Below are 25,260 nucleotides of genomic sequence, written 5' to 3' on the forward strand. Positions count from 1 at the left end.
GGGATCAGGGGGTATGGAGAGAAAGCAGGTACAGGGTTCTGAGTTGGATGATTATCCATGATCATACTGAATGGCGGTGCAGGCTCGAAGGGCCAAATGGCCTACTCCTGCACCTATTTTCAATGTTTCTATCAGTGTGTCCAGTTTTCCAGGTGAAGTTGTGGGAAATTTCACCAGGTATTTCTTTACACTATTTGTTGTGTCGAACCCGACTTACATTCAACATTTGACACCCATTAATAGATGTCACTACTTCCACAACACCCTTATCTTACTGCCCATTATGCATTACTGGTGCTTAGGGCGGCAATGGAGGACCACCGTCTCTGGTGGTGTTCAGGGCTTCCTTCATCATATCAGTAGCTTCCTTCCACAACATCCATTGCAATTTAAATTGGGGTCCAAAAGTGAAAACTATGACCATTGTTGAAGAATCTCAATAAATGTTAGAGCATGTCATGCTACTTTTCTCACTATTTTCTCACAGCTGAGCCTCTTCAGCACTTGCTACAAACTACTCAAAACGTCTTATGAAATCCACATTGTGTGTTGAACCTAATAGGGAATGCACTTCACAGCACTGTGCTGCTGAAAAACTCATTCAGTGGGGACCTCAGCAGTAACAGTGCAGCCATCCCCACTATTGTTTCAACCTCCAAGCCTAAAATTGTGCCACTGACACTGAGTTACAAGATCTCTGTTGCCTTCACTCATCTTAGGTCAGCTTTCTTTGCAGGAATCTGGTGACAATGTAGGCATTAGTGAATGAGCTGGTGTGTCTTTGCTACTCTAGGAGAATGATCTCCTCACAGCTGACTTGCCTCTGTCAATTCAGGAGCGTGCTGCTGACATGCATTTGAACAGCTTATTGCTGAGCTCCAACAGTCCCTTATTGCGAGAGAGCCACAGACTGTTTACTCCCATGATTGTGAACACATTTTGGCTAGAGATGCAAGAGACTGCAGATGTTGGAGTCTGGAGCAAAAGAAAAGTATTTTTATGTACATGGAAGTCAGTAACTTGTTCCCACAGCACCTCTCTGCTCAGTGAAAGTAACAAACTGCTTCCTGGTGTTGTATCACTGTTCCTTTAGAACTAAACACTACTCCCTTGTTGCTGAAAGCAGATCTCTGGTTGGAGATATGAGACTACAGCTGCTCGACTCAGGAGCATTTAGGGGAACTCAGCAGGTCAAGTAACATCAATGGAAGGAAATGGACAGATAAGGATCTCAACCCAAAATGTCGACCACCCATTTCCCTCCAAAGATTTCTCCCTGGATTTGGATGAGTCTAGACCGAAATTCACCGGGTCTTCACAGCAGCAGTCACCTACACCAGTGGGTGCTACGTGAAGCAATGTTGCTGCTCCCCAGCAGGATTCTTGGTCTCCAGCTCCTAACAGAGCAGGGAGACAGATTCCTCGGCATTCTTCAGAATCCCCTGTGCTCAAACAAACAGCCAGTCATCATGCCAACAATCAGTGTGCTTAGGCTTGGTCATAGCAGACTTTCTATTGGGGCCCTCATTCATATTCTCCAGGACAGTATAGATGTGCAGACTCTCCCCTCTGGAGAAGCTCCACTGGAATCCCTATACCTGGTTCCAGACTTCAGCCTGCTGGTGCCAGGTGCATCTCCATGTCACCTGCATCCCTTAATTTAATCTGTTCATCCATCACAATATCTGTCTCCAAGACGGTGTGTAAATTGTCCTCTATGCTTATCATCATCGCCTTCCTCTTCCTCCAGTGTCTTCCCACTTATCCTGCCCATCTCTATCCCTACAAAGACAAACATAATGCAGTTGTACTTGTAAGCTGTAGCCAGAAGATCTTTATGGCATTGCAAGAGTAATTGCAAGTGGTAATGAGGGTACCCACTGTTGGTCAGACCAAAAGGAACACTGTTGATTGATGTATCTGGCAGGCTGTGGATCACATTTGCTCCAGGGATGTTTGAGGCCTCAGTGCTTTTTCATTGCAGGATGCAAGGTCTTTGTGAAGACCTTTTTCCCATGCAGGTGACCATCCCCTAACTTTGTTTAAAAGGAGGAAATGAAGGATATTGGACTCGTAGAACAATTCAGTACAAGTATAGGCCCTTTGGCCCAACCACTCTATGCCCACCGTGGTGCTCACCCAGCTGGCCCCAATTTCCTGTGTTTAGTGCATATCAGTTTAAGCTTACCCTTCCATGTACTTAGCCAGGATATTGAGTAATCTTTTATCGTGTCTTTTGACACTTTACCTCTCTGGTTTCGAGTGAATCGAGTTGCAGCTGACGTGATTAACAATTTGTACTTGCGTGCAGTTTAAATGTCAGCATGAAAAAGCATCACACACAAAATGCTGGTGGAACGCAGCAGGTCAGGCAGCGTCTATAGGGAGGAGCGCTGTTGACGTTTCGGGCCGAGACCCTTCATCATCAGGAAAAAGCATTATTTATCTTGATCTAGAGTTGACTGTGACCTATAATACAAGTTTGTGAAATGTTCTGTGGAGTTATTCTATGGATGGGTATTCTCACATTTGACTGATACTTCACATCTACCTCTCTTGTGAATCCCAATAGTAGTTCTGTCACAGCATGTCACTCCTGGCCTCAACTTCTTGTACCTAGACCTTAGTACCACATTGTGTGAATTTTGGAGCTCTTTTCTCCCTTTTTCCTCCATGGCTGTCATTCCATGCTGCTAAGGCTATTGGGCTGCTGTGCTGAATGTGCCTTTAAGGGTGATGCCATTGTCTGTGATGCAAATTATTGGCACCGCACTAAAAACTGGGCATCGTCCCATCAGTGCAAAATTCAAATGTCATAGGAGATGTCTATTTGGGGTTTCAGAGCAATCCCATCAACCCACTTATTTCCCCATAACCTCTTCTCTTTCTCATGCTCATCAAATCTCCCAACTACACTAGGGAAGCATACAATGGTCAGGGAATCTGCCAGCCAGTATATCTTTGGAGTCTTGGATGAAACTAGAACATGTGAAGTAAAGACTGCAAGGAGAACTTGAAAGCCCTGCACACCAAGTTTCAGAGGTCACAGTTGAACCTGGGTTACTGAAACAGTGAAGCTGCAGAATTAACTGTAGCAACGCACAGAACTCAGCAGATCGGGCAGCATCAATGGAGGGGAATAAACAGTCAACATTTCAGGGTGAGACTCTTCATCAGTACTGTAAAGGAAGGTAGCAGAAGAATAAGAAGGTGGGGGTCAAGGGGAAGGAGCATAAACTGGCAGGTGATAGGTGAGACCAAGTGAGGATTGATAAGGGAAGGGGAGATGAAATCAGAAGCTTGGAGGGAATAAGTGGAAGAGGTAATGCGCTGGAGAAGGAATCTAATAGGAGAGGACAGAGGACCATGAAGGAAGGAGGAGGGGAACTAGAGGGAAATGATAAGGTGAGAGGGTAACCAGAATGTGTAATGATAAAAAGAGAGAACTGTGTGGAGGGGAGGGAGGTCATTACCAGCAGTTGGAGAAATTGAAGTTTATGCCATCTGGTTGGAGGCTGCACAAACAGAATTTGAGGTGTTGCTCCTTTAACCTGAGTTTGGCCTCATCATAGCAACAGATATGGACAGACACATCAGAACGGGAATAGGAAGGTGAATTGAAATGTATAATCACCAGGACCACTAGGTGATCCTGCATTTTTCAATGAAGGTTCTCAACAAAGTTGTCCCCCAATTTGCATTGGGTCTGTCTAAAAAAGAGAACACAGTACATCATATTCCATCTAGGTATCCTCCAATCTGCGGGCATGAGCATCGATCTCCTGATTCCATTCAGCCCCCGCCCCCACCTTTATTCATCTGCCATTCTAATTACCCTCACCCCCTCTCTTCACCCATTCATCTCTTTCTTCTATGGTCCACTGTCCTGTTAGATCCCTTTTTCTTCAGTCCTTTACTCTACCACCTATCCCCTCCCAGCTTTTAACCTCCCCACTCACCAAATCTCCTCTCACCTGGTCTGCCAACTTACTTCTCCCCCATCCCCTCTCCTTATTTTGGCTTCTGGCTGCTACCTTTCCATTCTTGAAGAAGGTTTTATCCAAAAACATCAGCTGTTTATTCCCCTCCATAGATGCTGCCTGACTTGCTGAGTTCCCCCAGCATATAGTGGGGTCAGTTGCTCCTATATCTGCAGAGTCCCTTGTGCTTAGAACAAACTATGGTGCACCTTTGCCTCCCCAGTATATTGCTGAGTATAAACCATCAGAATGCTTTTGTACACATCCTATTGAACAGTTTCAGAATTTTTTACAGAGGATCCAATGGGTAATAGTGGGAAATAGTGCATCAAAAAAAAGATGTCTCATGGAATTTGTTTGGATAACTAACAGTTACAGGCGGTATAATGGAAAGTGATTGAGAGTTAGAAAACAATTACTGTGAGTGACTTTGGAGAAGGTAATTTTCAGGATTCAATGGAAAAGGAAATAAAAGGGTTAAGAGAGGTGGGGGTTGATGGATAGGGCCAGAGCAGGATCCGTGCCCCTTTAAGTGATTAAGACTACAAGGAATGAGGTACTGATCATTACAGAGAGTAAAGGAAAAATGGAGGGAGCATGTCTCAAAACATGCAATTAGGCTTTGGAGCCGAGACAATGAAAAAATTAAGAGAAACATTTGGAAAAGATTAAGTTCAGTGGAGGAGAAAGTACTGGAGATAATGGATTAATAGTTTCCCCTAACACTTTTTACAGAGCCATACATCCTTTTGCAGCTTATTTAAAAGACATTATATTTTGACAGTAAACAGGTAGATACTTTATTGACCCCAAAGGAAATTAGTGTTACAGTAGCATTACAGTTGCACAGGTACAAATATTAGAAGAGAAATAGAAAGAATAAAAAATAAGTTACCGCAAACAGTCAGTTGGGTGGGGGGGGGGGGGGGGGGTCATCAATTCCCCAGCTATAGTTGGGCACATTACAGAGCCTAATGACCAAGGGTAAGAATGACCTCATATCACGCTCTTTGGAGCCGCGCAATTGTCTTAGTCTATTACTAAAAGTGCTCCTCTGTTCAGCCAAGGTGGCAAGCAGAGGGTGAGAAACATTGTCTAGAATTGCCTGTATTTTCTGTTGGTTCCTTTGTTCTACCACAGACTCCAGTGTGTCCAGTTTAACTTCTATAACAGAGCCAGCCTTTCTATTCAATTTATTGAGCCTGTTGGCATCACCTGTGTTGATGCCAATGCCCCAGCATACCACCACATAGAAGATTGTACTGGCGAATACAGACTGGTAGAAAATATGAAGGAGGGGCCTACATACTCCAAAGGACCTCAGTCTCCTCAGGAGGTAGGGGCAACTCTTGCCCTTCTTGTACACAGCCTCTGTCTTGGTGCTCCACTCAAGATGTTATTCAGGTGCACCCCCAGGTACTTGTAGGTCCTCACCACATTCACATCCTCACTATTAATAGTAACAGGGAGCAATGCAAGTCTTCCTAAAGTCCATCACCAAGTTCTTTGTTTTACTGAGGTTGAGCTGCAGATGATTCAGCTTGCAGCATTTTACAAAGTTCTCCACCAGAGCCCTGTATTCATCTTCCCATCCTCCCTTTATACATCCAACTATTGCAGAGTCGTCAGAGAACTTCTGCATCAATGTTGTATCCAAATTCCAATGTATACAGGGTAAACAGGAACGGAGCCAATACAGTTCCCTGTGGAGCCCCAGTGCTGCTTATGGCCATATCTGACACACAGCTCTGAAGTCTGCCAGTCAGGTAGTCCATTCTCCAAGATACGATGGAAGTGCCAGTTTACACTGAACAGAGCTTTTCCCCCAGCAATGAGGCCTGTATGGTATTGAAGGCATTTGCGAAATAAAAATGCACTCGATACTACACTGAAATTTCTATCTGGGATTCCACAAAGAATCCTAGTCTCTTAATAAGCCTCTGGAGCAGGTCCTGAATCCACGAACCTCTGTTGCCCAGAAGGTTATCCTAACCATGATCCAAGGCCTATGAATGGGAATACCTGCATAGAAGTAGGCAGGCAATAATAAGAGAGAAGGGATGATAAAACAGGGAAAGTTAACAAAGGAACAGGTAGAAAAATAAAAGCAGACAGAGAAAAATCTTCAAATGAAAGCACATTTTCTCTTTCTACATATGAGTGGAGATATCATAAAGTAAATATAGAAGAGCCAAGAAAACCAACATTTTTTATATAACTTGAATTGCTACAGATGAATTTAACAATATAAAATAAAGCATGTAGACATTAGGACTATTAGAGCAGATTCAATGGGCCAAATTACCATATTCTGTTTGTATCTCTTATGGTAGTAAAAATGTAATAAAATTTCTAAATCCCTTTCAAATGCAAGATTGTTGAATAATAATACTCAGTGATATTCGTTACGCCTTGAAATAAAACAGAAAATCTTAAGAATATTCAGCAAATTACGCAGTATTTGTGAAAAGGGAAATGGTGTGAACAATTCAGGTTGAAGGCCCATCGGCAGAATTGGTGAAGGACTTGACCAAAAATGTTAATTCTTTTTCTCTGTAAATGTCGGCTGGCCTTTTTGAGTTTTTTCAGCAAAGGTACAAGTTTTATGTCATATTGCTACTGCACAAGTAGGAAATTAATTAGTATTTTAGCAAACTCACTTAGCAAAATATTGTCATCATAATATTTTTGTCCGTTGACAGGATCTGCAATCTTATTGTGATTTCCCTGAAATCATCAATGTCAGCATCAAAGAAGCAAGCAAAGACGGCTCATCTGAGGGCAGAATTGTCACCATAAACAAACAAGACAGCAAGACTTTGGTAAGAACAATGTGATATTTGAAGCTGTGCAGTTAATACTTAGACAACTCATAGACCTTCTGATTAATGTTGAAAATGATTTGTGCTAAATAAATCCTGTACTAGATTGTGGCCAAGGATCATTTTCACAATAATGAAGAATCTTGCGGGTAAGGATTTGGAATTAATCTATTAAAATTCTTCTGTTTGTGTATGACAACTGGAAAATGAAAGAGGAAACTCTGACTGGAGTAATATTAGTTTTTACACATAAAATGTTATCATAAATCAAAGGTTGCAAGAGGAGGTTTTCAGAATTGATGCCAAAATGGCAAATTGACATCCTTCAAGAAGAATTGGACTTCAATATTTAACTGCATTAGATACAGTTGGTAGGTATTTAGGTATGGTGCGGTGGGACAAAGGTTCTATTTCTTCCAAGCTATATGGCTCTAATGTAGAAGAAAACTCTAACAATTGTGAAACAGTACTAAAAAGTAGACTATCCTGAAGCTATTATGATAATATTGTAATGAAAAGTTAGCTTCTATTGTTGCACTAGGTGAATGATGCCGACTTGTTTACGCTGACAAACTTAAGCAGTATGTTTAAGATTACATGTTCATCTTAAAACCAGCAGAATAAACAAGTGAATAAAGGGTAATAAAATTGAGCTTATTTCTAAGTAAATGATTCTAATTACTGGAGATTTCCAGAATAAGTAGAGGATGAATGAGGAATATACTGCAAAATTGCAATTAAGTATAGTGGACTGATCTGTGAAATGCGAGCTCCAACTGCAAGCTGGCACTGGTGATACACGACGACAGCAGACAAAACTAACTATTCTATTAACTACGCAAACACGAGGAAATGTGCAGATGCTGGAAATTCAAGCAACACACACAAAATGCTGGTGGAAGGCACCAGGCCAGGCAGCATCTATAGGAAGAAGTACAGTAGACGTTTCGGGTCGAGCCCTTCATCAGGATGTTCCTGAACTGTGATCACTGCCATCCACTGTTTGTGATTTCCCTTTGGAAGTTGTGCTTCTGAAACGTCTGTATGACCTTGTATTTCTGCGATATCCAGAATGATTCTGCAAACTGGACTGTCAAGAATGCAGTACAGCTGCAACGGGCCATTGCTGGAGCAACCTTGGGGCCAGATTATAACTTCAGGCTGTATCGAAGCAACAGGGCACAGGCCCGAGAAACAATGTTTAGCTGATGTAACCACTGAGCCAGATTAAAATGATCAAGTTGTCAAGGCCAAGGGCAAAAGAAAAACTGGGGCTCAGCAAACTACTCTGAAAGGCTTTACTAGCCTCAGCTCTGAAGTGGCTCCGTGACTGTGGCCTGTGGCAATCAGGCTCCTGGACTGGCTGTCGCGCTGAACTGGCTCAGTAGTTGTGGACTCACATTCGGGGACTTTGCTGTTCATGTCCTGTGTGTTATTTGTTTACGTATTTATTTTTTGCACACTTGAAGTTTGGTGGGGTTTTTTAATGGGTTCTATTGTGTTCATTTGTTTTGTGGCTGCCTGCAAGATGACGAATCTCAAGATTGCACAGTACTGGGATACATACTTTGATAATAAATATGCTTTGAACTTTGAAATTTATTGGGAGTAGTTCTGAAAGTTTCCAACTGAGATCTGCAGAGACAAGTTAAAAGCAGTTAGTGTGAACCATGGAGGTACTGAGAAATAAATCGGATTTGAGCTCAGCTTGTTCTGAATAGTCTGGTGAACTGCTATGCCAGTGGGAGCCGAAGTGTGGCCTTAGTGCAGGCCATGAACTCCCAGTAAAAATAAGCATACACAATTAACTGTTTTCTCTCAGAGATAAATTAATGGTGGACAAAATCTGTTCAATTGATCGGAAAAAGAAATTCCTGTTAATTATGTGCTAGAGTGCTAAGGTTTGGGGATCGCAGCATCAAGAAATATATCTCCAGTCTGTGATAAATTATTTCTTTCCTTTCATTTCAAGGAAGTGAATTTAGAAGTAGAGTACACAGCCCCAATCCAACTGGAGCTCCGCCAACTGCGGATGAATTACTCATCATGTTTTAGAATTTTCTCCATGTTTTGCAAATTAATTTTAGTGAAACCAGAAAAGGGAGTAAATTTGCTCATGGTAGGAATGAAAATGATTGTGTTGAATGCCATACATGACCTTACTGACTAGTTGGACAAGTTCCTGAGACAGAATGAGGAACGTAAATGTCAGAAAAGACAAACTGGGTTAAGTACCCTAAATAGTTGTGTAAAATATGATGTGGTTTTAGAGAAAAGGTTGTAAAATCATAGCACCAATAATATATGATCCTCTAAGCAACAACTTTATACAGGCCAATACTGAGAATAATCACGACTATGAAAGTGAAGAGGTTGGATCATTCCAAAGACCAGCAATTTATCCAGATTCACTTTGGGTGCTAGAAGAAGTGGTTCTTCCAGCCTGCACCTGCTATACTCTTCTTAGGAAAGACTCTTCTTAGCAATCTGAAGAGCCTTTTCTGACCTTCAGCTGCTGGCTCTGCAGTTGAGTGGCCTTTGAAAACCAGTGGCGCTGTATCATCTTCCTCACTGGCTGCCATGGGAAAGGGCAAAATGTCAAAATACTTTTACTTCCATGAGACTGCAGTCCATGATGTAAACAATGCAAGACAAAATATTTCCATGAGAAAATACCAAACATATGTCTGTCAGTAATGCTTTCCCATCAATATAATTTTGGCAATTCATGTGAATTGTTGAAATAAGTGAAAAGATTCAAAGAGGAAGCCCAACATTTGTGGATAGATTATGTATTTAAGTAGACAAGTTGCATGTAGCAGTGGGCTATATATATCAGAATCAGGTTTATTATCATCAACATATGTCGTGAAATTTCTTAACTTAGCAGCAGCAGTTCAATGCAATACATAATATAGAATAGAATTTAAAAATTAATTAGTCAATCAGTAATTTATATTTAAATAGTGAGGTAGTGTTCATGGGTCCAATGTCCATTCAGGAATTGGCAGATGGGAAGAAGCTGTTCCTGAATTGCTGAGTGTGTGCCTTCAGGCTTCTGTACCTTTTACCTGATGGTAACAATGAGAAAAGGGCATGCCCTGGGTGCTGGGGGTCCTTAATAATGCTGCCTTTCTGAGACACCTCTCCTTGAAGTACTTTTCTGACCTTCAGCTGCTGGCTCTGCAGTTGAGTGGCCTTTGAAAACCAGTGGCGCTGTATCATCTTCCTCACTGGCTGCCATGGGAAAGGGCAAAATTTGTAGGCTAGTACCCAAGATGGAGCAGACTAAATTTATGACCCTCTGCAGCTTCTTTTGGTCCTGTGCAGTAGCACACCCCCCCCCCGCCCCCCCCCCCCCTTACCAGAGTGATGCAGCCTGTCAGGAATGCTCTCCAATGTACATCTATAAAAGTTCAAAGTAAATTTATTATCAAAGTACATGCAGTATATGTCATTATTAAAAACCCTGGGGTTCATTTTCTTGAGGGCATTCACAGTAAATGCAAAGATAAAACAAAAATAATAATAAACAAAATGTAATTACTAATAATAAATAATAAATATTGAACGCATGAGACAAAGAGAGCTTGAAAGTCAGTCCATAGTTTGTGGGAACAGTTCAGTGTGGGGGTGAGTGAAGTTATCCCTTCTGATTTCAGGAGCCTAATGGCTGAAGCAGTTGAATAACTGTTCCTAAACCTGGTGGTGTGGGACCTGAGGCTCCTGTGCCTGCTCTCCCTGATGGCAGCAGTGAGAAAAGAGCATGGCCTGGATGGTGGGGGTCCTTGATGACGGATGCTGTTTTCCAGCAATAGCGTTCCATGCTGATGTGTTCAATGGTGGGGAGGGCTTTACCTGTGATGGACTGGGCTGGATCCACTACATTTTTTAGGCTTTTCCATTTTAGAGGATTGATGTCTCCATACCAGTCTGTGATGCTGCCTATCAAAATACTCTTCACCGCGCATTTATTATAGTTTTAAATGACATGCTGAACCTTTGCAAACGTCTAAGAAGGTAGAGTTTTGAGGGGATGACAGTATGGAACGCCAAACTACAGTCACTCAAGAGCACCCTGATGTATGTATCTTCCATGTCCATATATTCCATGGTTGTGAAAAGCCAATGAAATTGCATCTGGTGTTGTTCTGTTGTGATAGTAGGCAAATTGGAGCAGATCCAAGTCACTCCTCAAGCAGGAGGAGATGATGCTTCATCATCAACCTCTCAAAGCACTGCATCACAGTGGGTGTTATTGCTACTGGACGATAGTAATTGAGGCAGGTTACCACGTTCTTCTTAGACACCAGTATAATTGAAGCCTGCTTCAATATTGGTGTCTGTAAGAAGAACGTGGGGACCTCAGACTACTAAAGAAAGAAGTTAAAGATATCAGTGATGAAGTCCCGCCAGTTGATCAGCACAGGTCTTTGGTACTCGTTTGGATGCTGTATCTTGGCCAGATGCTTTCATGGGTTCACCCTCCTAAGTGGATGCTTGTTCTTTAGTAAATTTGGCCCTGATATTGAAATATTCTGATGCATTAAAGAGATAAAGATATGAGTAATGGCAGGAGAGTAGTGTTGATGTGACTGTCCAGTTATTATCTTATTCAATAGTTAAAAAGGTTCTAACGGTCCTTAAACATTTATAACACCATTATTTTATGTTCTAAGATCCATACACTGACCTCAACTAATTCAACTTACAGAAAGCTATGAATCAAGTTCATGTGGTAGGCTTATGTGTTAGGTTACTTAATATTATTGATTGGCAATGTCCAAGTCAGGAAGATAGTATTTACTGGTGGAATAGTTGACTTTGATGGTGTTGGATGTCAATAGAGGTTGTGATGGAAGGTAACAGAAATGAACAGGAATCTCAATGTAAGTTACTCTACCATGAAAAGGCATCCCTTTATTGGCTTTACTGAATTCCTGATTTAAAATGGAAAAACTTGAGAAACAAAGCAGACCCAGATGCTTTGGAATGACACCTGATACAGATACAGCTTCTTTTGAACAAAATAAGTAATCCAGAGGAAATCTTCCTTGGTAATGAAATGCCTTGTTTTATTTTATTATTATGGCCCTTCAAGGTACACTGCCCAGCAATCCCCTAATTTAACATTAGCCTAATCATGGGGCAATTTACAATGACCAACTAATCTACCAACCAATACATCTTTGAACTGTGGGAGGGAATCGGAGCACCTGGCGGAAACGCACACAGTCATGAGGAGAACTTACAAACTCCCTGCAGGCAGTGGTGAGAATTGAACCTGGGTCGCCTGCCCTATAAAGCGTTGTGCTAACCACTATGCTACTGTGCCACCCCGGTTTGCTAACTTGTCTGTTTGTAAACATTTTTATTTAAGTGAACCTGCAAAGGTAATTTTGTGAAAATTGCGATGTATTACTCTACCATGATCTTAAACTGGACTGACAATGAGGTAAAAATACAAAATAATGAAAATGTTAGGCATTTGATGCAGCATCTGCGGACAATGCAAAATAAGGTTTATATTTCAGGTTAGTAACATTTCATTTCAATACAAGGTCATCAAGGTGATAACATTGACCCAATTTATCTCCACAGATCCTGCCTAACCTTCTGTTATTGTGATAATATACAGTATTATCTATGTAGAAAAAAACAACTGTAAAATTGTTTTATCTTATGTTTCATGCTTATTATTTGTTTACCTGGACTGCCATTGTTTTTGAAATAGGAAATCGAATTTCCGTCCCTAAAGGAAGGCTTTTCATTTGTGTCACTAATTGATGGATACTACAGATTAACTGCAGATGCCCACCATTATCTCTGTAAAGAGGTTGCACCACCAAGCTTGTTGGAAAACATTCAGAGCTATTGTCATGGGCCCATATCGTAAGTACTGAACTGTCTTTTGGAAATCATAGCAGGCTAAAGCTGTAACCAATCTGTAAAATATAACCTGTTAAATTATTTAAAGCAGTTGACAATTTTAGCTATCTAAGCCTTTTCCAACTTTCACTGAGATCATGGCTGATCTAACTCTATATATTAAATCCAAGGCTGAAAAGGAAGATGTCCAAGCATAATAAAAAGTGAAATATTAAAGTATCTTTCCCTATTACTTTAGTAATTTTGGTTAACAAAAATGAGTCCCAGATATGGCACTATCTACTGATAAAGTGTAGCAGTGTGCTACACGCAGCGCTAAAATAATGACACGGAGTCGGTAAACTGCAGTTAAAGAAAGATTTTATTCAAACTTCACAGCCTTGCTTTAAAGCCTCCCTGATCCCGCCCTCTCCAGGCAGGATGCTATAGGGGCACGTACTCACAATCCCCCGCAGGCTTTTCCCTTTGTTGGTGAAGCAGACCTGGTGCCCTTTTGGGACTGGCCTTTGTGCTGGCGCGCTGGCTATTTGTGAGCCGGTTCGAGTGCGCTAGGAAGTGGGTTGCCACAAAAGCATGAATTACAGTTTGGAGACTTTTGGAGGTGAATGATGTTCATTATCTCACACCTTTAAGATCTGGCTCTTAATCTTTGTCCATGCTCCTGGTTGTAGATACCCCAAAAGCAGACTTACTTTTCAACCTTCAATAACTCAACCTGTATAATCATTGCAATTTAATTCCCGGAGACACTGTATCATAATAAGCATACTCAGCACTGCAATGAGTGCCATTTTTTTCAATAAGAAGGATAAATTACTTTAGAAAACTGCTGTTGGATGTACGTTGCGTTCCCACATTGCCCCTTTAATGAAAGCTATGTGGTCGCACTTTGGTGTTTTTATGTGTCATTACTTTCTTCAATACTGTTAAAAATTGATTAATTCTAATGAGATCAAGCACCCAATTTAATTTTAGTTTCCTCAGAGTTTCGGATTTCCACTCATTTATTTTTCCTAGTCTGATTATATGTTGATCTTAATGCATAAATTCTTACTAATTAAAAAACCTTTTGCTAGAAATTGTGTTATGTAGCACCATGTGATTCAATGTCAATCAAAGGTAGAATATGGTAATAAGTATTCCCTTACAAGATGTCTGAAGTCCACCATTTGTGATCAGATGTCTTCTGTACATTGGGCACCCTAACCTATTAAGTCTCTGATGTACAAGATGAGTTCAGTGGCAATTCTACAAATTTCAATGGGCAGATGCCTCTTAATGCCTACTTCAGTGTGACATGAAGGCCTTACTTGGGTTTGTCCCAACCAAGTACATGGAAATTAACTCAGGAAGTTACATACTGACTTGGCATTTGTTTGAGATAATTGCCCTGCCATCTCTGTCACTGCCATTAGAATGACCACTACCCTTGCCCAAGGCTCATGACCTTCATATGATCCACTGATGTCCCAAGCAAAACAATCAAGATACCTCACCACCTAACAATCTGCCAGATCATCAATTGCTAAGTGTATCTCTGTGACCTCTGACAGCTCCTCTTCCAGTCTGCATATGACCTCAGCACAGAGAGAGAACTCCTCTTACCATTTCATCCTCCCTTTCCAAGACCATCCAAGTCTTGATTCACCCAGCTAGAAGATAAGTCGGGAAGGGTCAAGTGAGCTAACTGGTCCATTTGTAAACTGTTGTGAACAATGTAAAATATTCCAGGGACCTTTGTAAGTCCAATGCAAGGTGAAATATGGGGACTTAAAGGTATGGAGCCAAACATGTGGTCAAAAAAATTAGTTATTGAGCTAGAAGCTGAAAGAAGAGGCCCTGGACTGATTTGAACTCAAGGATCAGAATTTTGATTTTTCCAGTAATATATTTTGCACAACCAGACTGGGGGTGGGGGTGGATGGAAATGAAATGGGAAATGGTGTGGACAGCAGGTTGTGGAATAAAAGTAGATTAAAGAAGCATAAAAATACTCCCAAAATGCTGATCCATATCCTGAAGTTTCTGAAAACAGTGATTCGCAGTAGACCAAATATAAATTCAAGATGTTGTAAAACTGAAATTTCACTGGATTACTTAACAAGTACCAACAAGCTCCATGAAGATGTTGCTAATTCTCCAGCAATGCAAAGTTCTCAGTCTGCTGTAGCCAGGCTGCTTCTAATGTAAATTTTCGTGTGCATGTTGGGCAATTCACACTTATCTCTGCTAATTATAAATGTGAAGAATTCTAAACCATTCTGTGGCTCTGACACTGGTGAATGGGTACTGTGATCATAGAGGGAATATGAAAAGAGACCACTGATTCTATTACAAGGATAACAGAGTCTTCAAATACATCAACTTGCTACCATACAGGGTAGACCACTTCATACACTATATATGTCAACAGGATTATTATCCCTTTAAAAGGACTGTATTTGGGCAGCTTCCTAAAATTGTTAAGCATGTAATGAGATTTAATTGTATGTTAATCCATTCTAATTAGTGTATTTTTCAATCTGAAGCATGCATGTTACCATTTGGTGTAGTTTTTATATTTTGCCTTGTTTAATATTTGAGAGATGCCTTGAATTTGTAATTCAATAATAGTTTTAATGCTGACCACAGAACTGTGTGCTCTATTTGCAAAAGGTACCATCTCTTCTGACTGATTCTGTACTTCTAAGCTCAGTTTGGGGCTTTGCAAACAACTGGCTACAATTTCTGAAGAAATACAGTAGGAGAAAGTACACAGTGCACTAATCACACACAGCTGGAAGAGTGATTTTTCCATGGTTTCTATGGTTTTTCTGTGTGCATACCCAGCTGGCATAGCTTCATAAATCAGCTGAAGTGAAAGGAACTACTATTTATATGGACAGAACTAAACAGTTTCTCATCAGTTCCCTTGAGCTCACAAAATTTAAGCCTCAGTGTAGAGATCTGCCATTATGAGATGCCAATCTTCATGGTACAATTGTCAAAAATAATTTGAATGTCACTTTTTTCTGCCACAGGTTAGACTTTGCTGTGAATAAACTCAAGAAGGCTGGGAATCAGAAAGGCTTTTACATTCTTCGTTGTAGTCCTAAAGAGTTCAATAAATATTTTCTCACTGTGGCTGTGGAGGTAAATCATTTACGTGTAGATCGGAACCGAAATTAAAATGACTTGTTCATCAGCCAGATCCTAACACATTGAAGTGAAAACTTATCCTTGGTGAATGTACAATGGTATTGTATATGCATATTGCATTCTGCTTCTAAACTTTGATTTGGATGATTCCTTCATGCCCTTAAATGTCTATCCAGTCATCCTTCTACATTCAAACACTGCCTTTACTATCTCCTTGGGCACTCTATTTTAAGCACTTAGCATCACCTAAAGATTATTGTCTAGTCTAGGCATACTTAATATTTGGGTTCTGGTCCTGTGACAAATCATAATTCCACTTCTTTTCAGGATTGTGACTCATGCCTCTTAAAAGCTTCAGAGTAACCATTCCAAATTTCTTACCTCTTCCTTGAGTCTTTCTCTGCTCCCACTCGAGATCAAATAATGTTATTACTTAATATCACTGTACACTCAATTCAAATTGTTTAGTGTAATCACGGTTCAGACCATAATCTGCTCACCATGGTTGCTTCCAGATGGCACCTTTCTTTCCTGCTCAATCCTTCCATTACACTTCTCATCCTCCTCCTGTCCATTTTCTCCTTGTAATCCTAAAAAACTCCATGCTAAATTTCCTTGTTAGAAAGCTAAAATTGAATGTAGGAGCCGTGCATCTGTTCTCTATCTGCATTGTAGTCTGTGTTGAGTGCTTGTTATGGTAACTAGTCACTTGGGTAGGGAAGTGGTAAAAGCGTGGGGTTTAATTATGTATTTATGCTTTGTTCTGAGTAGTATGTAGCTGAGAACTGACGGATGTCATATCCTTTGCTGACTACTCAATTATGCTTAACTTACACTTGGGTATGGTTAAGTTCATCACTTCAAGATTGTATGTTGGCAATTTACTAATAAATGATCAGATACATATTATATCTTCGACTTTTGGAACAAGTGGCTCTGAGGGTGCATCATGGAAGTATAGTAAATCCATGGGGGTCTCCGGCAGCAGCAATTGGTTTGGTTAGAATTGGCCACTACACTGAAGGTAAGGTAATAGAAGTTCCATAAATAAGCAGAACAAAAGAGGGCTGCTAGAGTAGATTATCTTTTCAAACCTACTACTTTCAAGTGTGAACTTGTCAAAGCTGCAAATTTAAGATTAATTCGTAAAGATTACAGTTTACAAAATGGTCGAACATTTGAGTTAATTGTCATCTACTTTTTATTTAGAAGGACGGTGTAACTGAATGGAAGCATTGTTTAATTACCAAAAATGAGAATAATGAGTACAATCTCAATGGTGCTAAGAAGAGCTTCAGCAGTCTTAAAGATTTGCTAACCTGCTACAAAAAGGAGACAGTTCGATCAGATGGTGTTATCTTCCAGTTTATCAAATGCTGTCCACCAAAACCAAAAGGTAATATGTTCATTATTCATATATGGTTTGTCATTTCAGACTGAAGAAATAATGGCTGCAAATTCTATCTTTATTTTTCTTACTGACTGGGTCTGTACAAGCATCCTGGTTCATGGAAATATTCTTCTGATTTATGCAGAGAGATGTAAGGCTTGATTTAAGAGGTAGATTTGAGATAATTAGTCCCAAATCCAGCTGAGTGGATGGACGAAGGCCGCTTCAACACTCCAGTGGAAGTATAAATTTGCCCACATCATTTTTCATTCCTTTCTCCTTACCATCCAGGTGAATTGTGTAGAAAATGGCAAGCTCACAAGTTGATTAAATTGCAGCAAGAACAACTGGTAACAGCATGATCATAACTGAGCACTCCCAGAACACCCTGGCCAATAACTTATCTCATCCTTCAGGCTTCACCCTGCTCTGCAGAAACTCCCTCAAATCAGCTAATACCCACAATCTTCAACTCTGATGCATGATTTTATGCTCCTCTCCTTTGATGAGTCAGACAATATCCCAGTAACTCTGCAACCCACCTTCCTCTCCCCCACCTACTGCACACTCAGCCTGGGTTTCAGAATGAATTCCTGTGTAGCATATTTTCATGTCTGGTGTAGTTGGAAATTACAACAGATGTACCCCATGGAGAGCATTCTAACTGGCTGCATCACTGTCTGATGTGGGAGGTGGAGTACTGCACAGGATTGAAAGAAGCTGCAGAAACTTGTGAACTCATCAGCTCCATCATGGGCACTACCTTCCCCAGCATCCAGGACCTCTTTAAGGAGCGATGCCTCAGAAAGGTGGCATCCATCATTAAGGACCTCCATCACCCAGGATATGCCTTGTTCTCATTGCTGCCATCAGTGAGGAGGTACAGGAGCCTGAAGGCACGAATTCAACAATTCAGGAACAGCTTCTTCCCCTCTGCTATCAGATTTCTGAATAGACATTGAACCTATGAACACTACCTCACTACTTCTTTGCACTACTTATTTCATGTATTTTATACACACACACACACACAGCGTATATGAGTATGCATACACTCTTAGTGTAATCCACCATTTTTATTGTTATCTATTGCAATATACTACTATTGCAAAAACAATAAATATCAAGATATCAAGACTATCACTTTATGCCAGTGATAGTAATCCTAATTTGATTCTGATTCTGGTATATCCCAGGAATCAATAAATATACAAATTAGGGTGGAAGACGGCCACTCAGTTCATTAATCTTGCTGCTCTATTCATTTCATATTGATCTGATTGTAATTTCAGGTGCACATTTCAATCTAGCCCTAGTTACTTTCACCTCCTTGCTTAATAAGTATCTGTCCACTTTTGCCTTGAAAATATTCAAAGAATTCTACAGCCTTAGAATAGAATTTTAAAGACTCGGAGTCCTCTGAAAGAGAAAAAGTCACCTCAATTTTGTCTTAAAAGGTGTGATTTTTTGTTTCACCATCAAATATGTCCATTCAATTGTATTAGAAATTCCAAGTCATTATTGTTATGTCTTATGTCTAAGTAACTACCTATATCAACATCCCCCAAAATATTAGCCACTCTACAACTGATCAGCAGAGACTTTAAGCATGTTTTTTTTACCCCTATATCTTTTACTCCTTATTATTCATGCAAACTTGAATATCTTTCATTGACATTATTAGATAATTAAAGTTCCTCAATCTCACACCAATCCTACATCACCCTAATGTTATTGACACTATCTAGAGTTTAGAGATACTTGTAGATGGAAGGAGTGTTCTAATAAAAGACTTGTGATTAGAGGACAATCACCTAGGAATGTTTCTCTTAATGACTCTAAGCATTGGTGGGGAATCTCCACCGTTTCTTCCTCAGTTGTGGTATGGAAATACTGAGCAAGAAACATAAGGAATAGGAGCTGGAGTCAGCCATTTAGCCATTTGGCTCATCAAGTCTACTCCACCATTGATAAGATAATGGCTGCTCTGGACCTGGACTCCGCTCCAACTCCATGCCTTTTAACTCTTCATTCCCCTCTTGTGCAAACACCTATGTAACTGTGTTTTTAAATATATTTAATTGCTAGCCTCTAATGCTTACTTGGGCAGTCTTGCTGAATGAGTACAGGTAAATCTTTAATTAGCATGAAAAGTGACTTGACTTGACTTGACTTGACTTGACTTGACTTGAATAACAAGTATAACATTAGTTCCTGAACATGAAACATAGTATTGCAGTTTTCATTGATGTTTATTCATTGGTTTATTTTTTAACTTATCAACATTTATGTGCATCCGCAGATAAATCTAATCTTCTAGTCATGAGAAGCAACTGTGTTTCTGATCCCACTACATCTCCCGTGTTACAGAGGCATAACATCACCCAGATGGTTTTTCACAAAATCAAGAAAGAGGATCTGACATTTGTAAGGAATACTGTTTTATTTTCTCATGAATAGTTGTTTGTGAGTGGCTAATGTGAAATATAGGTGTTTGTTAAACTGCACCTCTTCAACACTTCCACAAATTTATTCTAAAATTTCAGCAGATCCATATCCTTAATCTATTGCTAATTGGTTTAATTGGATGGATGGAAATATATACTGATCTAATTTTACTATATGACATTATAAAAAATAAGTCTTTCTGTACACATATTTATTGGAGGTTTAATGGAGAGTTCATATGTTGTGGCTAGGACAAGTCTGAAGAAGTAGATTTTTGTTCTGTCTCACAGAGCAGGCAGAAGGAATAGATGCAGATATCAGACTGGTTGCCATTGAACCTGTTTCTAAATAGAATGGACAGATAGGATTTTTATTCCCAGTAGACACAATTCCTTCTCCTGATCACTTTGAATTTGGCATAAATATTATTTTGAATAAAAATTGTTAGAGCCACACAAGGGCATTTGCTCACGGGTTACTAGGAAAAGTATATCAATTATACTTTATGTTCCTTCCTATGGAGCTTACTGCACCATCTGTGTGACTTTCTAGAACTATAAGGTATAGGAGTAGAATTAGGCCATTTGGCCCGTCGAGTCTGCTCCGCCATTCTATCATGGCTGGTCCATTTTTCCTCTCAGCCCCAATCTCCTTTCATGTACCTTTCAGTCATGTCTTGTGACACACTACAACCGTTTAAGTCTCTATAAAATTACTGTGAATGGAATTCTACTTCAAAAATTGCAATTCGTATTTTTAGAACCTGTTTAAAGAATTCATTGTTTTGTTTACTGCTTGTTCCAATGCTTGCCTTGCTGCCATGTCCAATTGCGAGGTGCAAGAGGAAAAGCTCTTGTAAGAAACAGCTAATTTAAAATATTATTGATATTCAGCAGAAGTTGGCATGATTGTGAAACACACATCCCTATAGAAATTCCATGTGTTATTTCATTCACAGGGTGAAAGCCTCGGACAAGGGACATTTACCAAAATTTTCAAAGGAGTGAGGCAGGAAATGGGAGACTATGGTCGGATACACAAAACGGAAGTTCTCCTAAAAGTTCTAGAAAAAGCACACAGAACTTACTCAGAGGTTTGTTTGTACATTAAATAACTTCAAAACTTTAGAATTTCCTTTTCAGAAAATGCAAAAATGTACTTTTTACAGAGATGAAAATGTTTTCTATTAGAGTGGATTCTGGTAAATTGAGGCTCATCAAGAACAGTACATTTTGGTTCAATTAAATGGCTGACCCAATTAGCCGAATTTTCATTCGAATATTTAAGAAGATATAAAAAAAGACAATTTACCATTTACCTGAGTAACAAATTGTGTATTTAAATGAAATACAGAACAAATTTGAACACTGTAAATACTATGATAGTATTATAAAACTCTGTATTTTTTCCTAATAATTACCAACGGAGGAATTCTTCCAGCATACACAGCCGTGTTCTTTTGATGAAAACTGTAAATGAACAAAATCAGTGCAGACACTTAGTGTAGATAATGGACTGTCTTCATACAATCCTTTCAATGATTGCGTCCTCTAAATCTTCATTTCATTGTAACATTCTAGATGATTGTTGAAACCTTCAAATACTTCATCATTCCTCATTCGTTGAAGGAATGAAATTGTTTCATTTTCACTCCCAGCCATTTTTGGCATCTCCAAGCCTGAATGGTTGAAACTTCAAAACAGTTCTGAATTGTCTTACTGCTTATTTCTCTCAAATATCAGAAACAAAAATCACTGCTTTATAAACACAAACACATGCAACCGATGCATTTTAAAAACTGTTTGCACTAACCATGGTGTAGTCCCTAATGGCCATGTGAGTGCATGCCACTGACACTAGTTAGAAACTGTTCAACAGTCTCATAAGTGGCATAGTGTTCCAAATAAGTGAAGTGAATTCCAGCTATTTTCTCGATTAGTTTTAGTTCTTTAAATAAGCAGTTGGCCCAATTAACTGATGGCCCAGTTAACTGGAATCCACTGTGGAGGTGGCAAATGCAAATAAGTTTAAGGATATTAACTAAGCTTTCCACAAAAATAAACATTGTGTGTTGTTGAAATAGGAATTCTATTGACTCAGATAGGTAGTTACCACATTTGTCCACATTTTCAGTGAAAATAATTAAAGAATGTATTCCTTAGACAAGATTGAGCATAGTACTGAATTAATCCTGTTTCAAACTCATTTGTTATAAAGATCTTCAGAAAAATGGTGAATTGGATTTGATATTTAATTTAACTTTTTAACTCCCAATACTACAGCAGTGATCCTCTGTTCTATTCCATTCTTAGTTAATAAATACACACAGATTGATTACACCAAACCTTTTTTGTTCCTTGTCTTCTGCCCATTATCTCCTAAAGAATCAGCATCCCTCCTGAATGAAGTGCTATACTTCTGTTATTACTTGTGAAATAATATAAAACTGCAATAAGAAGAGAAAATGCAGGTCTGGCAGTATCTGAAACAAAACCAATGTTCCAAGTCTGACCTTTCACCAATATTCAACAGATGCTGCTGTACTTTTTCAGTGTTTTCTGTTCTTATTTTGTACATCTAGTATTTGCCATACATTGGTTCTATAATAAGAAGCTCCAGCTATCATATCCCATGTAATTATCCACATAGAGACCATTATTGATAGAGTCAATACTGGATTTAATGAGTCAGTTACTGGAAGAATGTCTTAATCCATGAAAATGCAGCAAGCATTGGTTGATGATGACGTCGACTCAGGCTTGAGAGGACAGCGTTGGGCTTTTTCATGCCTTACGAGGCGCAGAACAAAAGACTGTGTGGCGCGCCACTCTTCACACAGACATTTTGCTGTATTTTTCTTTATTTTATGAGGGCAACACTAAACCCAGCACGGATGGAAAGCGTACTCGGGAACAGCCCGACTGGATTCGAACCCGGGAACCTTCGTTCCGCAGTACGGTGTTGATGTTTCTGTGCCACCAGCCGACCATGCATTGGATAACATGGGGTTAAACTGTTGGACGAGAAGACTTCTATCTCTCAGAACTTGGTGTGCCACACCTTTACAGTACTGGGAAGCCTTTATATGCTTCGAGACTATTTCAGAACATCCCAATAGTCCCTTTCTGTTTTGATTTGGTCTTTTTTCCCCTCCAACCAGTAAACTTACAATGATGTTCAAAAAGCATGGCACTGATGTCTATTAGCACCGCTTAGTGTGACATGTTATTGTTCAATAAGTAATAATTTTCAAACAAAATGGCAAATGCTTTGTCACATCTCTCTGATCTGATAGAAATCAGATATGTGATTTGGAAGGGTTGAATATTTGTAGCACCAAATCACATCTCAATAAAGCTCGATATAAAATTTGGTATTTGATTTAAAAAATATAAACTAAAGTGTTTTATTGTTTCTGGGTTCTTTTTCAGTCCTTTTTTGAGGCAGCAAGCATGATGAGCCAACTGTCCTACAAGCACTTGGTGTTGAACTATGGAGTCTGTGTATATGGTGAAGAAAGTAAGTAAATATTGTGTATTCAATATTCAGTAATATTTGGATGATGTTGTAAATATATTGTTTTATCAAGTGTTCTTTGTTTAAATAATTCATTATGGGTTATAGGTAAAAGTACATGAATGGCATACCTCATTTTACCACCACATCACGTGCACCAGCCTCACAAAAGTAAAATCGAAAATAAGAAGTACATGTGAAAACACCGGTCTCCCCTGTATTTCTTTCAATTAGTTTATGGAGTTACAAAACATAATAGTAAATACTTTTTAGAGATTTTGTTTGGCGCTGTGACAACTGATTCACCCTTGCACAACTGTGGGTAACTCTGTTCCCAAATGCATGTTTATACTAAAAGTCTGAAATTGCAAAGCTAGAAGTGCCAAATCAAAGCAATATTAATTCTTGAAAATGCTTTCCACTACTGAGCCAACAAAATAAATTCAAAAATTAAATACAGTGGATTCTGGTTAATCTGGGCAGCTGCTTATTTAGGGCAACACTTAAAGAACAAAAGCAAATCATGAAGAAGCCAGGATTCCCTTTGTTTATTTGGGACTCTGCCACTTAATTAGGACAGAAGACGGTCAGTCACATGCAGCACTTGTGTGACCATTAGACCATTCTTAGAGTGAACAGTTGTGTCAGTTGCTTGTGCTTGTGTTATGTTATCCATTTGGGCTGAAGGATGCAAATTCAAAAAACAGTGATTTTTGATCATTTTGCTTTTTTATTTAGCCTTTAAACTATTTTTGAGATCCTTGCCACAAAGATTTGGCACTAGCTGAAAAAATTATCCTAGTCATAAAGCCATCCACTTAACACCATTTGTCATTACTTGGCAGAGATAACTGCAGAGCCAATACATTCTGCTTGATACATCGGCAAGGTAAACTGCAAGAAGAATTATCATTATGTAAGGGATAATAGGGAACATCCCAAAAATTAAAGCATAAAGCTAAGGATCCAGGTGTTGAAGAGGCCTGCAATCAATTGTTTTCCATTGTAACTGGATGAGGTCTGCATGTCAGTCGACCAGTGTTTAAAAATACAAGTCAGAGGAGCTAGCTAAGAAGTTGGGCCACGAAGATTTTAAACTAACATTTGGTTGGTTGGCTCAACAGAAATGTAGACACCACATTAAGGTGAAGAAAACACAGATGAGAAAGGTAGTGCTGACGCTTTAAGTGCAGAAGCATGGAAATCAACAAAACTCCCTGAGTTGCTTCAGAAATTTTGTGCAGATGATATCTGCAAAACTGATGAGACAGGCCTTTTTTATCATGCCACACCAGACGGTTCCCTTTGCCAAAAACACCACATTATCAGGTTCAGACAAAGCAATGGATCGCAAAACTATGTTGTGTTTTTCAAATATGTCAGGGACTGATAAGAAGAAATTGTTTGTTGTTGGGAAAAGTGTGAAACCTAACTGCTTTAAGGGATTAAGAATGGATGGTTTACCAGTCGAGTATAATGCCAATGAATTCCTCCATCAGTAACCACTACAAACTCATACACAGTTTTATAGTACTGCAGTAATATTGGTAGTATTCTAATTAATTCTGTATTTCATTTAAACACATAATTTATTACTCATTTAAATGGTAGTTTGCCTTTTTTGTACCTTGTTAATTATTTCCATGAAACTTCAGATAATTGGGGCCACCGCTTAATTGGGCCAAACATACCGGTCCCAATGAGTCTCAATTAACTGAGATCCACTATATTTTAATGTAAGTACTAGACTTAGAAAAAGATGAGTTTTAAGGAATGCCTTAATAGAAGCTTTAATAACTCAGTATTCAACCATTTAGAAATACCGATATTTCGGTGTCTGATTTACCAGATAATGTTTGTTACATTCCATTCCAGCTTATTGGGGTCCAGTTCCCACGCACCTTATTTCTCACAATGATTCTGGTTCCATGTTCCCATTTGACTCACCCCAGTGACCTAGTTCTCACTCTCCCACCTGACTTGCTGGTGCCTGGTTCCTGCACACCCTCCAGCTTTTCTTGTTATCTGCAGACCTGTAACTCAGCGTGATACATATGCATGTTGCATTTTCATAGGA

At 39.4% G+C, this 25,260-nt stretch overlaps 1 protein-coding gene across 3 annotated transcripts in view; it reads left to right on the top strand.

Annotated features, from left to right (window-relative positions):
* Positions 1-25,260, top strand: part of jak2b (Janus kinase 2b) — a 268,366-nt gene that overhangs the window by 214,458 nt on the left and 28,648 nt on the right. For 2 of the 3 annotated variants that reach the window (XM_059974879.1, XM_059974880.1), the window contains exons 7-13: positions 6,683-6,802; positions 12,537-12,694; positions 15,712-15,823; positions 17,039-17,225; positions 19,522-19,646; positions 20,626-20,760; positions 23,099-23,186. In XM_059974879.1, coding sequence (XP_059830862.1) covers positions 6,683-6,802; positions 12,537-12,694; positions 15,712-15,823; positions 17,039-17,225; positions 19,522-19,646; positions 20,626-20,760; positions 23,099-23,186 — 925 coding nt within the window. The remainder of the gene's footprint in view (positions 1-6,682; positions 6,803-12,536; positions 12,695-15,711; positions 15,824-17,038; positions 17,226-19,521; positions 19,647-20,625; positions 20,761-23,098; positions 23,187-25,260) is intronic. The other variant, XM_059974881.1, reaches the window with a different exon arrangement.

This window comes from Hypanus sabinus, chromosome 7 (assembly GCF_030144855.1).
Source record: "Hypanus sabinus isolate sHypSab1 chromosome 7, sHypSab1.hap1, whole genome shotgun sequence".
NCBI classification, from domain to species: Eukaryota; Metazoa; Chordata; class Chondrichthyes; order Myliobatiformes; family Dasyatidae; genus Hypanus; species Hypanus sabinus.